Raw genomic sequence first — 13996 nt, 5'->3', positions numbered from 1 at the left:
CCATTAGGAAATAGCCGCGTTGTATATGATAAAACTTTTCTTCAGTCTATTTATTCTGCAAAAAGGTACGTTAAAAGTGCGCTTTCTCCTTAAGGCTACGGTACCAAGATTACATGACGGCAAAAGGCCATGTAATTTGTGGCAGGTGTTGTCTTTGATCTCACTGAATAGGCGCTCCGTCAGCAATCGGCGCCGTTGTTAGAGGGTGGCAATATTGCACTCTTTAAGAGCTTCTTGGTAACTTAAGACTGGGAAAATTATTCTAAGCGCACGGCGCTGAATATTCTCTAGCTCTTCAGAGAGATACTTAGGTAGACCATTGTGAAAAAAAAACGAGCATATTCCTTTCGTTCTCTTTTACCCATTTCTTTACTTGTTCAGTCTTTTATTCATTTGTCCATTATTTCATTCGTTCTTTCACATTCGTTCGTTCATAGCCTCTTTCATACGTTCGCTCACTCAAGAGTTTGTTCGTTTGTTTGCTCCTTATTTCGCATGCCCATTTCTTTGTTTATTCGTTGGCATGTCAGTCGTTTGTTCATTCGATTATTTGTTTGTCGTGTTCTTTTGTCTGTTCGTTTATTCATTTTTCCAGTGTTGGAAAAATTTTGATTGAAAAGTGCTGTTAGGAGAAAAATGGTATGAGTTTCAAGGAATCCCTCCCCTCAAATAATGAGTTTGAAACACATGCATCGCTCGAAACTAAGCGAGGAGTCTTCCCTCGCTCGAAACCAATTGCGAACCAATCAATTTCTCGATTGTGTTTCTTACTGCAATAAACAAAAGTCGCTCATACTTGCTAACAGCCACTTTTTTCTGTCCAGCTGCAATTCACATGACTCATCCAAGGAATGGGAATTATTCCACTTCAATCAAGTATAGAGATAGAGAAAGTGACTTGGCTCCTCCTCTAACATTTGAAGCTACTGGTCGAGTGTGATCCAATAAAATGACCCTTAAAACCACTCGGAGAAGGAAAAGACTCCCAATATCGTTGCCTCAATGAGACAATTTACAACCTAGTCATGATATATGACCGTTTCGCTTTAGTTTTTCATGCAATTGCGTCTTCCTCTCCTAATTTTTAGCACACACATTCAGGCATTATGTGACCAATGCCCCTATCCACTCCACCGACCCTTATCGGGAGTGGCATTTTCGAGCAGACAGAATTATCTTCAGCGGTTACCCAAATGAGAAAACAAAGCTTTTATCAAAATGGCGGTCTTCGATGTCATTTTGAACGATAAAATTACTGACCTAAAAGACTTACTTCAGGCCGATCCAAAATGCGCCAACTCTGTAGGATGGCATGGTCTAACACCATTGCACCATGCGGCGCTAAAAAATAATGAAGAATTGATAGATTTATTACTGCAGTATGGTGCTAATATCAACCATCCAAACGCTTACAGGGAGACACCGCTGCACCTCGCTTGCCAAGCTGCCTCTTTAAAACTTGTCCACAAGTTGCTGGAGATTGGTGCAGACTTGAGAGCAGAGGATAGCGCTGGAAGGACATGCATTCATCATGCTGCCAAAAGTGGATCTGTGTAAGTGTTTTTTAGAGAAATTTAGACTACTACCGGTCAATTAATGAATCGAAAAGCGGAAGATGATTTTTGTTTGATTTGTTTGTTTGTATTTCTCTATACGTGCATTTGATAGCCTGAATTTATGTCGTTGGATTTATTCGTTCTGTTAATCTAATCAAGTTTCAATTTCTTTGTGACCGGTAATGGATTATGGAATTCATTTAATGCTCAGTGATATAATTTACTCAATTAATTAAGCTTAAAATCGGTGTGAAATGAACATTCGAGTTTCGAAAAGAACCATATCATTATTTACATCAGAGAAGCGAATTTTCTTAAATTTTACACATTTCCAATGCTAAGATTCTTAGGTTTTCATAGCATTTGCTCATGGGGTTTTCCTTTTTTAAATTGTTTTGCACATTAGTAGATGTCATAACAGTGTTGGGTAGTGATAAGATATAATTATTGTTGAAATGAAGCGGTGATTATGGAGCCCTACTAGATGGGAAATCAAGCCTTATCCAGCTTTAAATAACATTCTATCTGATGAAGTGGTGATCAGTTTTGAAGCACTATGATAAAAGAAAAAAAAGCTTCTTTATATTTTCACTAGTATTAAACACCAAAACAGAAAGAGGCTTGTTTTGGGACATGACCAGACATGTTATTAAATGTATATTTTAACTTACGTACACAAAACACTAGACTATTACATCAGAGGTATCCAAAGGATACAGAAAAAATGATATGGTCTCACAATCAGGGATAAATTATGAATGCTAATGAAACATTGAAACAATCAAAACTGTGTAATGGTTAGAAGGAAAACAAAACTTTCTTAAAAGCTAGAAATAAACTTGTTGCTTGGTTGATTGATCACTAATAATACATGCACAGATACCTAAGTGGTAATATACTGCTCTATAGTAATTTTGCATTTAAAATTCATTAGTGTGGTGCATAGCCATTGGCTCTATCCAAGTCTTATCAGTTTCATGATGAACAAATTGCTCAATCTTAAGCAAAGGGAAAAAAAATGTAAACTGCCTGTTGCAGTCCACCTCTTAGTTATGGATGTCTCCATTCATATTATTAGAGATTTAAAATATTCTCATTGATTTTATAACCAGGCAGTTAAATCAAAACAGCCATTCTCCTTAGAATCTACCAAATATTGTTTTTTCAACAACAATGAGGTTGAATAGAAGTCTGTGTAAGATTAAAAAGTTTAAAAAATGAATGAAATGTTTTCAAACAGATGGATAATTGAAATAATATTATATATGACAAAATCTGAAGGAAGGAATAATTAGGGAAGTGGAAAGAGAAATTTTTGAATTCTTCTATTTTCCATTGATGTTATTAAATTGATATTCAAACATTTGATTTTAAATTTCACCTGTGTTGATATTATTTTATTCCTTAGTACTTACTAATATCTACTCATAACTTTGTCATACTTGCTGGCTCAGGTCTTGTTCATTCTTCAATGTGGAGAGGTGCACGGGCTAGCTCCAGAGTATCTGTGTTCAAAGTTTACGTGGCGTGACTCTGCTTATGACCTCAGGGACTCTGAAAATAAGCTCAATGTTCCCTTACCGTGCACTGATTATTACCGAAAAAGCTTTAGCTACAATGGCGCCACATTATGGAACAGTCTACCATGCGATATAAGGAACACAGAGTCTCTGGGGGTATTTAAACATAAGATCAATGACATTCTTTAAGTCTAACGCACGGCACTCACGGAAAACAGCTTTTAGTGTTATAGTATATAGTTTGAGTTTTAAATATTCTAGCGTATGTGATATGTATTTTTTAGGCTGATGAATTGACCGTGTTTAAATAAAAATAAAATGAAATGAAAAAAATGAAATGAAATGTGTTTATCTTTCTTTGATATCTAAACTTACCCAGTAATCAAGTGACAGACAAAATGATAGAAAAAAAAGGAATTTAACTTTATTATCTGATTTTACAATTGTATATTATTGCCATCATTTTATTTTTTGCCAGATTAAAGCTGCATTACTTGACAGAATGTGGTCTGAGTCTAAAGAAAAGAGATAACAGGTAAATCTTAACCCTTTAACTCCTAAGATCTCATTAGTGTTTCTCCTTACTGTCTGCAATACAATTCTTCTGATGTTACTTCTGAGAATTTTGTTTTGGGTCAGCTAATAATCCACCAATTGATACTTTTCTTGGTTCTCATCGCTTGTCTTCTTGATTTTGTGTTGATATTGTAAGGAGAAATTCTGTCTTGGTCACTCATGGGAGTTAAAGGGTTAATAAGTGTAGCTCATGATTACACAAGGCTTTGATTATGGTAATACTATAATTTAGTAACTTGTGGATACTGTGTGGTACATGGAACAGGAGATAGCACCATAGCATAGTGGTGCCAAGGCACAGTGAAAATTTCTCAGGGCATAGAAAGTTTGTAATAGAATTCTGCCTTCTTTGCAGGATTCTCTTATTAATTTTTTTTAGAAGAGCAGGTTGAGAAAATATTTGGCTTTAGGTCTGGAGGTAGGTAGGGATAGAGTAAGTAGGGATAGAGAGCAGAGATCATTCTTTTTAATCAGTAAAAGCTTGTACTTAATTTTGTCTCCATAAAACAAGAAACTCAGAAGTCATTTGAAACAAGGTGACTCAGTTTACTATTTCTGTTTTTTGCTTTAAAATTGTTCTCTAGACTAAAATATATAATTTTTTTCAATAGAGGTCTGACTGCCCTTCATATAGCTGCAGAGAACAGTCAGCTAGAAGCCACTGAATATCTAACTAGTCACAAGGTATGTCCAGATGCGCTAATTTACATGATTGAAAAGGAAATCACTATTTCATTATGCTGCATGTACATGTAGTTATACATAAATTTATTATGAAATTGGAGAATGTTATTAATTGAATCTTTTTTTTCAATTAGCACGTTAGATTAATGAAGTTGATTTCTTGATGCATGAAAAAGTTCCATTAAGGCAGAAGCTAAGATTTGCCAAATATTTGATATTTGGTTTAAAGAATGTTTAGTTAAAATTTTTAAAATATATAATTCATAAGGACTTAAATTAATATTGGGATTGAAGTTTAGCTTTTTTCCATGGAGTCTCTTCTTTCAAATCATTTCTTGCAATTAATGCTACTTCAATTTCCAACAGACAATTTATTGCTAACTACATATTTAAATTCTTAACTCATGGCTTGACAGCATGACTTGTCCCCAGCTAAACATGATTACATTTTTTTTACTACAATTTATTATATTAAATTTTCACTCACTGAGTGATTGGATACAAAGAGCACATGGAATTTTCATTATTGGCAAGATAAGAAATCTGAGCCTTCTGATAAGTTTTTACTAAACCAGGATTTGCCATATGGACCATTTTCTTGGAAACACCATAAACCCTGTATTTTTTTTTTTTTTTTTTTTTTGCATAAGGCAGCAAATTCAAATTAAACAATTTTTAGTCACTGTGGAAAGAAAAGTTTAGCAGATTAAAAATAATGCCCACACAACTACTGAATGTTTTAAGCAAAACCACATTTTGAAGATAGTGGAATCTCAAGATTGTGGAACCAGCTACCCATTAAGCTAAAGAAAGAGGCAAGAACAGTTGCTTCTTTCAGAAAAGCTTTCACAGACATTTTTTTACTAGCTTATGATGAAGTAGAACATTTTAGTCCAAATGCGATTTAACCTGACCCAAGTGGCATATTTTATGTTATCTAGTTTTTAGCTTATATTCCCATAGACCTGTCAACCAGTTTATAATCCTCAAATACATTTATAATCCTCAAATACATTTTATTTCTAATTATGTTACTTTTAGGATCGAGGGCCAGTTGAATTACTGTTGTGTTACCCTCCTTATAAATAGAGTTGTTTGTTTAATTGTTTGTTTGTTTGTTTGAAGATATTATTTTTATATATAATAAGATAAGCTGTTCCATGGACAGTGACCACTAGGTGACATAATTTACACACTAGAAATGTGTGCTGAAATGCTTGGGTGGGATTTACTGGTCCTCTAAGATTTTGTTGTGGTAATTATTTGACATCTCTTAAAGTGCAATTGTTTTAGATTTTCTCACAATTTAAATGATTGATGGTACAAAGTATCACCAATTAATTCTGATTGTACTGTGTTTCATACTAAAATTAATTCATACTTAAATTATCTGTGAATTAAATTTCACAATTTGTACAAGTTTGATCAAACAATGTCATGGAGGTCAGTATAAATATGGGCCGAATAATTTTTTCTTCACTAGGGAAAAACAACAACTAATTAGAAAAGAGAATTTGCACCATCTAATTTTCTAGTAGAGCCAAGGGCAGATATTAATTTTCAAGCAAAAAATATGGATAAATTTCTTGTCCTGTAATTTAATATTTTGATGTACTGTAAATGCACTTACTTTTTCTCTGCAGAGGTTTCCTACTGATGTGCGAGACAGTGGAAATTGTACACCTCTTCACTTAGCTGCCAAGCATGCACACTGGTAAGCTGGCATATGACATTGCATTACACAATTATGAGTTCTTAAAAAAATGTTTTTGGTAGATTGATCCAAGGCCTATCATTTAGGATACTTATATTTAGTTGATCACTTTCATTTAGTAAAAACAATCGTTAATGTAAGAAAACATTACAGACTGTACTTTGCTTTGTATTTTATTAAAGTTTTAATAGAATGGCTTGTGGAGTATTTCACCAGAATACAGCTTGCTAAATAACCAGGTGTAGTTTTTGTTGAACTGTCAATTCAGGTGTTTGAATACAATTGAAGTTGTACATTTATACTTAGTCAAAATTAACCCTTTAACAGAGTGACTAGCATTTAATTTCTCCTTACAATATCAGCCCTGAATTACACAGTATGGTCACAAGAATTAAGAGAATGATCATCAACTAAAGAAACTCTTGATTGTTAAACAAATCCTCCTTGTTAGAACCTTAGGAAATGTATAGAAAACAGTGTAGAGAAAATGCATACTGATGATAGGGTATAACGGTGAAATCAAAATCCACATGCGGTGTAACCCTCACATTTATCAGTGATTCACGTATTAGCTTTTGAGATAGAGACTGGTGCATTTGCTTTTTGATTGCATCACAAAATGTCATCTAGAATCTTTTTTAATTGACTTTCTTATTTTTCTGGTGATTTGTTCTACGCAGTGAAGTTGCATGGGTTTTGGAGAGCAAAAGCACATTATCAATGATCAATGAACCAGACGTGATGGGGAAAACTCCTCTGGACTATGCTAGTGATGTAGAAACTCCAAGGTAATGTACAGTGTATGGCATAAGACTCCTACTACAATAAAACTCTCACTTGAGGCACAACCTGAAATGATCCAGTAAGCTGTTCAAGTGAGATAATATTTGGTCTCAATATGATGTTTGGTGATGTCTCTTAATGAGTCCATTAAATCTTGACAGTTACTCATTTAGTTAAGAAAATTAATACCACCGTCGGATGGAAAGCAAGGCTATTACTACCACAGGCAGCTCAAGAGATGATCATCTTGCATAATAGGTGTCATGGCAAAAATGTAAGAGTTGTTGAGGAATAGTTATGACTGCTCTTAGGAAGTAAAAATACAGTCAAAGTCTCAATATGTAATATCTCACCTTCCACAGTGCATCGCATGTTGTCTGACTGCTTACTTTGTTGAAATGAGGTCATTTTAGCGAGTTATCCATTTCTAGGTTTCCTACTTCTAACTATTCTTCTTCCCACACAAACTCTTATATTATCACAAAGACGCTTATCATGCAAGATGATCATCTCGCACTGGAGCTTGGGCGGCCTGTGTAAATATGTGTAGGTTTATGTGTGACTTGCATCCTGAAAGCTGCTAGGACCAGCAATAAGGAAAAAAAAGTCATTTGAGTTATTGTCAGTAGAATTTGAAAAAGATGGTAAATTTTGAGTAGGTATTGGAATAGGGTGAAATGTTATCCATCTTCAGGTTGTCTTGTTTTGTGTTATGAACTTCATGAGATAAATTTGAGGAAGAAAGATGGTAAATTTTTGAGCTCGGTTGTGGAACAGATAAAGATGTTATGACCCGTTTTGATCAAGTGCACTTACTGGTAGCCATAATTTTCCTCCGTTTTCCATATTGTAGACACTTGTGGCTGAAGAGACATCTGAAGTACTGGCAAGCCAGCCGCTGCCCTCGTAGTCGTCCACCTAACCCGTGGATGCCATGGTTCCTCCTGCTTCTGTCGCCCTCATTTGGAATATTCCTGATTGCTTTGTCCTTCTATCAGCTCCCCCTAACGTTTGCAATACTCTCAACAGTGGCAATTGTTATATTTTTCAATATCTGGTCGTTCTCCAAACACAGATTGCAGCACATCTCTGCCGTTCCAAGTCCTGCACTGGCAGGGTTTTTCTTTGGGTCCATACTACAAAGCCTCTTCTGCTACTTTTTTTATATTATGCCTCATATCCTTTAAGAGTTCAGTACCACCGGTAATCTGTTTAATAGGAAAGACATAAAAGTTGGTTACGAGTAGTAAACTTCATGTGTTTGTATCAGGCTTATCTTGGCTCCAGTTCCTTTCGCTCAGTGGTAGAGCATTTGACTGATGAAGTTACAGGGTCATGAGGTCAAATCTTCATTACCCACTGGACGGTTAATATGTATGAAAATTTCAGATAGTCATTTCTCTGACTTTCTCGGTTACGCTGTCACGATAGTCGAGAGCTCACTCCAGTGATGTCGAATTTTAGAAATCAGTGCAGATTTGAATTTGTTTTACACAGATCTTTTTATTCAATGACACTTCTAACAATCTAACACTACTTGATACATCACACTTAGAATTCAATATCTTGTGACTGTACTATACTCTTTAAATATAAAGGGGTAAATTTTTGAAGAAACTGTGGTGCTGTGTCGATGGGGGTGTATAACAGTGTAATTTGGTATTATCAACTGAGTTCATGATATAAATTGGTCACCGTAAAGAGTTTCCAGTCTTACGTGTTGAGCGTTAGGTCTACGCCAGAGCGAGTGACGTAGGGCTAACGTTCGAAACGTCTTTATAGTGGTCAATCAACGTTATCAACTCTGTTGATGAAGCCAAATTATATTGTTATACTCTTGAGTACTTTGTTCAGCGCTCTTGACGATCCATGTACTTATACTACTGACATTACTTATAAGGCTAATATCAGTTACTAGCACTACTTATTCGTGAGTAATGTTAGCGTTGTGAGTAATGTCGGTAGTGTATTTATATAATGGTAACAGTGTCGGAAAATGAATAGTATTCAATGTTATGCCATAGTTTTCTACATTCTTCTCTCTTATTGTGTGCTAATTGTCCCAGAAAATATATCCTTAACATTATTCACAACTGTGGCCGGAATTTCTTTGGAGCTCGTTAGCAGTTCTTCTTTTGGCAGTCACTTTTGTATCATTAAGGTTAGTGAGATAAAATAGCGTGTTTCATTTGCTGGCCTTTTTCAGTTTATTATTTTTGGTGAGTCTTAAGCTTATCCCGTTACGATAGCAATTGAAGCAATTTGTGGGAGGTCTTCTTCATCTTGGACAAAGTATCCTTGTATCCCAGGGATAAGAGTGGAGGTCTAGAGGGAGGGTGTTGGGGTCCCAACTTCACCCCCCCCCCTTCACCCCATCAGACTTGTGTGGATTTTTTTACTTCTTTTCTAAATTCAAAATTTTTCCAGCTGAAGGTTTGCATATTACCTCTAATCTTGAAGGATTTAAAATATAGTTGTTGGGAAATATTCCTTTGCTTATCTAGGTTCTGGTGTGAAAAATCAATATTGGTATTTCAGTATCAAAATTTGAACCCTCCCCATCAAAAGTTCCTGCCCATGGTTTCCTCTTCTCCCCCCCTCCCCCCCAAATCTCGTTAGATTACCTGACAGTTCACTGCATTTACCCCTTTGTGCGAGCGGGGAAGAGTGTACAAAGTCTTTTGCCGAAGCACAGAACACAATACCTTGCCAGGGCTTTAATTAGAATAATATTTACGTATGTTTTTACCTGATGAAAAACTCTGTTCTTCTGTTGAGGTCGAAAAGCGGCGGCAAGATGTTGATTTTATTTAATTGATTTGTGAAATATCATTGTGTGGAATGAATCTTTTGAGATCTCGCTCCATTTGTTCACAGGAGTTTATATTCTAACCCTGGTGTTGTGACGTCCAATAGAATATCAGACACAGGGGAATCATTGGTAAGAATTAAAAGACAACAGCGACACATCGGTTTGGACCTCTCCTCTTGGGCCATGGATATAATACGTGTATGAGGGAATCAAATAGGAACTTAAAGTGTTCAGTGTAACAGCTTGCGAGCAGACTGTCATTGACGATGCAATACGGGTGGTGAAGCCCACGCTTTTCCAGTGGTCGAGCGATATGAGCGCGCGAGAAGTCCGGACTTGTTTTTAGTGTCAGATTCCACACTGACCTCGCGCATGTTTCTTTGCTTGCCGGCTTGAATCTTGCGGGCTTGACCTCATCCATTCTTAAAATAGCAGGAAATAATTCAAGGAAAAATCAATCAATGTCGTATTCAGATCTCGATATTTTGATATTCAGCGTCAAATCGTTGGCCTCACCTGCATGCTCTGGGGATTAACCTACAGAGCTTGTGACTCTGGTGGGTTTTCTTCCCTGATGCCTCGTATAGTTGTTTATTGTTTCACGCGGAATTTTAAGACCAGGAAATTTGGTAGTTTTTTATTAGTACTATTTTTCCTTCTAACACAAAAATTGAATTTATTTCCTCAACAGAACATTCTCGATGTAGCCAAAGGAGTTATACCAGAGAGCCAATTTTGCACCGTTTGCGAGGTATAGCATCACTGCTGTTTCATGGTTATTCCAAAGTTCGGATAGATTATTATTTTGCAATCCAGTGCTTAAGTTCTCCACAATTGTGTTGGTTTCGCTGTCAATGGTCGATACTTTTATATTTCTGAAATGAAAAGAAAACTATAATCTCATGAGGGTGATGCGAACGTGTTTTGGACGAAGTCTGTCGCCTTTGGGGGGCTTTTAGGCGAAGGTGAGTACAATATTTCTTTAACGGAAATGTTGAGGAAATTAGGTAAACTTGTTTAAATGGCTACTTTAAGCGTTCTCACCGAAATTTCGTTCAGTGGAATTTTCGCTCCCTCTAAAAATTCATGGCTTGTCTCGTGTGCAAATGAAATTTTCTAGAGAAAATTGTGTGTCACCGTCTCAGCGTCTCGTCAAGACACGCGTTTATCAATGTTTAGGGGTAATACAGTGAAAAAAGTTACCGAGAAAAGTTATGGCAACTAACGAATGTTACAATTGTACCACTCACAACAAATTGTTTCAATGTTCTCTGGACAGATTGTGATGCCTGAATTTACCAAACATTGCAAACTGTGCGAAGTATGTATAGAGAGTTTGGATCACCACTGTCTGTTCCTCATGAACTGTGTGGCAAGAAATAACCACAGGGCTTTTGTGTGCTTCATGACTGAAATAATAGTGGCCAATACGCTGTTTGTGAGGGCGGCAGTTTCTTGTGAGTTGAGTTTGTAGCTAAGAGAGATAGTTGAAGGCCTACTAACCTACATGTCGTCAGTGATTGTTAATTATAAAATGCAACTGAGATACTACGTGCGGCCTGACTGATCAAAAATACGTTGTGTATTGCACCGGTAAACCTAAAAAAATTTAAACATATTTTTGTTTAAGTTCAAGTTATTTTATTAAAGCAATAGACTGCATTTTCTATCTTTACCGGTGCGTAATGTTGGGAGAACACTCGAAATGTTTTTGAGTGTCCCCCTAACATCCCAATTGGCTTATTACGCTCTAGTAAACCGATCGCAAGTGCACTCTAATGCTTAAAAGGACTTTTCCTATATATACTTCTGACCTTCTTCTCTCTCTCTCTTTTTTTTTTGAAGTTTGATGTGTAATTTTTCATATCAATTTTGTGAAGTTTGACTAAGCCTTTCTTTTCCACAAATAGATTTTAACTTAAAGGTATTTTTGGGAGAGGCATCTTCATTCGGGGTAAGTAAGAATACTGTTGCTCACGGTTAAATGAGCCAGCAAGAATTTGGAAATGATTGTAAGAAAAGAAATTGGCTAAATTATTCTTAAACTGATCACTGAAAACTATTTTTTTACTTTTTTTTTTACTATTTCAGGAGGCTATGAGCCACGATGTCTATGTTTCAGTTCTCTTTATTCTCAATTGTATTGGATTGTTCTATGTATTTTTCGTAAGTCCTATGATTGCTTGTTTGTTTTTTTTGTTGTTGTTTTTTCACAGTTGAAAGATGATAATGAAATGTCGTTCATAGGACTTTATTCCATAACATATGCATTGATAATTGAAGTTCAATGAAAAAAATACTGCTGTAACGCTATTTAGAAAATCTGGTGTCAACATTTCACTCTACATTAGCTGTAGAAGCTTAGAATTTTACATCAATGTATACGAGCTAATTCTGTTTGATATCACTGTTATATCATGTTTAAGATTGTCTCACTTTGTGTTATGTTACTTTATCTCATCTCATCTCACGTTTTATTTCGTTTCAACTTATCTTATCTTATTTCATCCTCAGTTAACATTTTTCCAGTTCAAGGTTATTACTGACGGTGGTACAACATATTACTCATCAGAAGGCGGCACAATGCACAGGTATACCAATCTGTTAACGATTATACGAGTAGAATTTTGCATTTTATTTTTAACTTTAGGGAAAGTTTAGCTGACAAGGTTTAATGATAAATGCTTTCCATAAGGATAGCATGGGTACTGTTACACACTGGACAGAATTTAAATTCTCGAAGTGGTCATACTCTTCCAACTGCAGTCGATCCTCACATCTCTCTACTAAAGAAATATGAAAAGCAAACATTTCTGACGAACGTAGTTGTTAAATCGGAGAGAACTAAACTTAAGCCTCTTTATCTCCTACCCCTCCCTTGTAGCCGTGGTTTTTTTTTTCCGTTGTGTTAAGAGGGAAATTGGTACTTATCATCTCTTCGGCCTGTTGCCACGCAACAAAATTAACTATTCTTTGTTTGTTTATCTGCTTGGTTGTTGTTTTGTTTTGTTTTTCCTTTAATCCTGGTGCAGAACGTGGAAAGACCTTTGGGTTCTCAAAGGAGTCTCGTTGTCTCAAAGGATGAAAATCTTCTTTCAATTTCTTGTCGGGGAATACTCATTTTACAAGAAAATGAAGACAAAAAAGGCACAGAGACTTGTATAGTTGTTGTTCCTTGATGCCATGGAACGGAAGACAGTCCAAGATCAAGATCTCGGTTTGGAGATGTTATGTGCTGGGTTCTCCGACGGTAGACCTCATATCACAAGAACGAAGGGGAATTTGAATACATAACATAAAAGATGCTGAGAATTGCTCCGAAAATCTCATCTTTTCATGGCAACGTGCGCATGTCACCAGTTAATTGAATGAAAGTTGCCGTTGCGTTTGACAAACACGTTGGTAACAATCTAGGTTACGACAAAAACAGATAGGATTTCTGTAGCGGACCCAGAGAAACAAATCTAATTACACATTTTTCGCTATTTTCATAAACGAATCGTAAGAATATAAAATATTTACTCCATCCACCCATCGTTGTTAACACTGAGACGATAAAAATCGAAAAAATTACCTCCTCTCGAAATTTGGTACCACTGTATCTAGAGTTTCCTTCATAAGGGGCATTTTAAGGTATAATTAAATTGATAAAAGGTTTTTTTTTTTGGAAAGGCTGTTAGTGTTAACTTTTAAATGTTGCAGTTTGCTTTTATAGCGCTAGTCTGTCGGTGTATTATTTTGCTTTGTGGAAATGAGTGAAAAATTAGCAACTCGTACATAAACTATGTGAATGTTTTGTCTGTACTTAAGGCTGCTTCATCGAGTCGTTTATAGTAACTGATGAATTAGGTGCGATATTTCTCCATCTCTAAGAGTTGTCAGTACCCAACTTTTAGGGGACTCGGTGTTCTTTAAGAAAAGAAACAAAAACAAGGAGAAACAAAACAAGGCCTCTGTAAGGAATAAACTATGGTGCCCATAGGAGCTACAGTACCGAAAGGTTTTGCATAATTCTATGTCACTGAAAATTTCACTGTCATTATCCCCAACTCTTTGACCCGTGAGAGCGACTACCATCTATCTTCTCCCTACAATAACACCCCTAAGTCACTCATTATGGTCACGAGAATAAAGGAAATGATCACCAACTAAACCAACTTTCTTGGTTAAGAAAAGTTTACTCGTCAGCACCTGTTTGGAGGAAAGAAGAAAGAATATGCAAACTGATCTGGGGTGTAAAGAGTTAAAGAGCAGAGTTATTCAAGTTGAGGTTTGGATTTCGTGGTAGAGGCAGCAAATGGACTGACTGCCGAGAAACCGATAAGTAGGAAAGAAATGCGAATGTGGTGAT

General features: G+C 36.0%; 1 protein-coding gene across 1 annotated transcript; it reads left to right on the top strand.

Moving 5' to 3' along the window:
- Window positions 1–1197: 1197 nt before the first annotated feature.
- Window positions 1198–13468, top strand: LOC113676102 (uncharacterized). The gene is made up of 14 exons (XM_089193174.1): window positions 1198–1553; window positions 3555–3611; window positions 4264–4336; window positions 5980–6050; window positions 6731–6838; window positions 7687–8010; window positions 8926–8994; window positions 9711–9774; window positions 10337–10396; window positions 10925–11102; window positions 11556–11599; window positions 11737–11811; window positions 12160–12236; window positions 12678–13468. Exons 1-14 carry the CDS (start codon window positions 1219–1221, stop codon window positions 12808–12810), a joined length of 1668 nt encoding a protein of 555 aa, XP_089049300.1. The 5' UTR covers window positions 1198–1218; the 3' UTR covers window positions 12811–13468.
- The last annotated feature ends 528 nt before the right edge of the window (window positions 13469–13996 follow it).

Source organism: Pocillopora damicornis, chromosome 14 (genome assembly GCF_964200805.1).
Source record: "Pocillopora damicornis chromosome 14, jaPocDami1.2, whole genome shotgun sequence".
Taxonomy (NCBI): Eukaryota; Metazoa; Cnidaria; class Anthozoa; order Scleractinia; family Pocilloporidae; genus Pocillopora; species Pocillopora damicornis.
This window is presented reverse-complemented; position numbering and strand designations above follow the sequence as displayed.

Coding starts and splice junctions, on each gene's coding strand:
- LOC113676102 (XM_089193174.1), top strand. CDS start 1,219: ATGGCGGTCTTCGATGTCATTTTGAACGATAAAATTACTGACCTAAAA. Junction 6,839..7,686: donor AGTGATGTAGAAACTCCAAG/GTAATGTACAGT, acceptor TCCATATTGTAG/ACACTTGTGGCTGAAGAGAC. Junction 11,812..12,159: donor GATTGTTCTATGTATTTTTC/GTAAGTCCTATG, acceptor TTTCATCCTCAG/TTAACATTTTTCCAGTTCAA.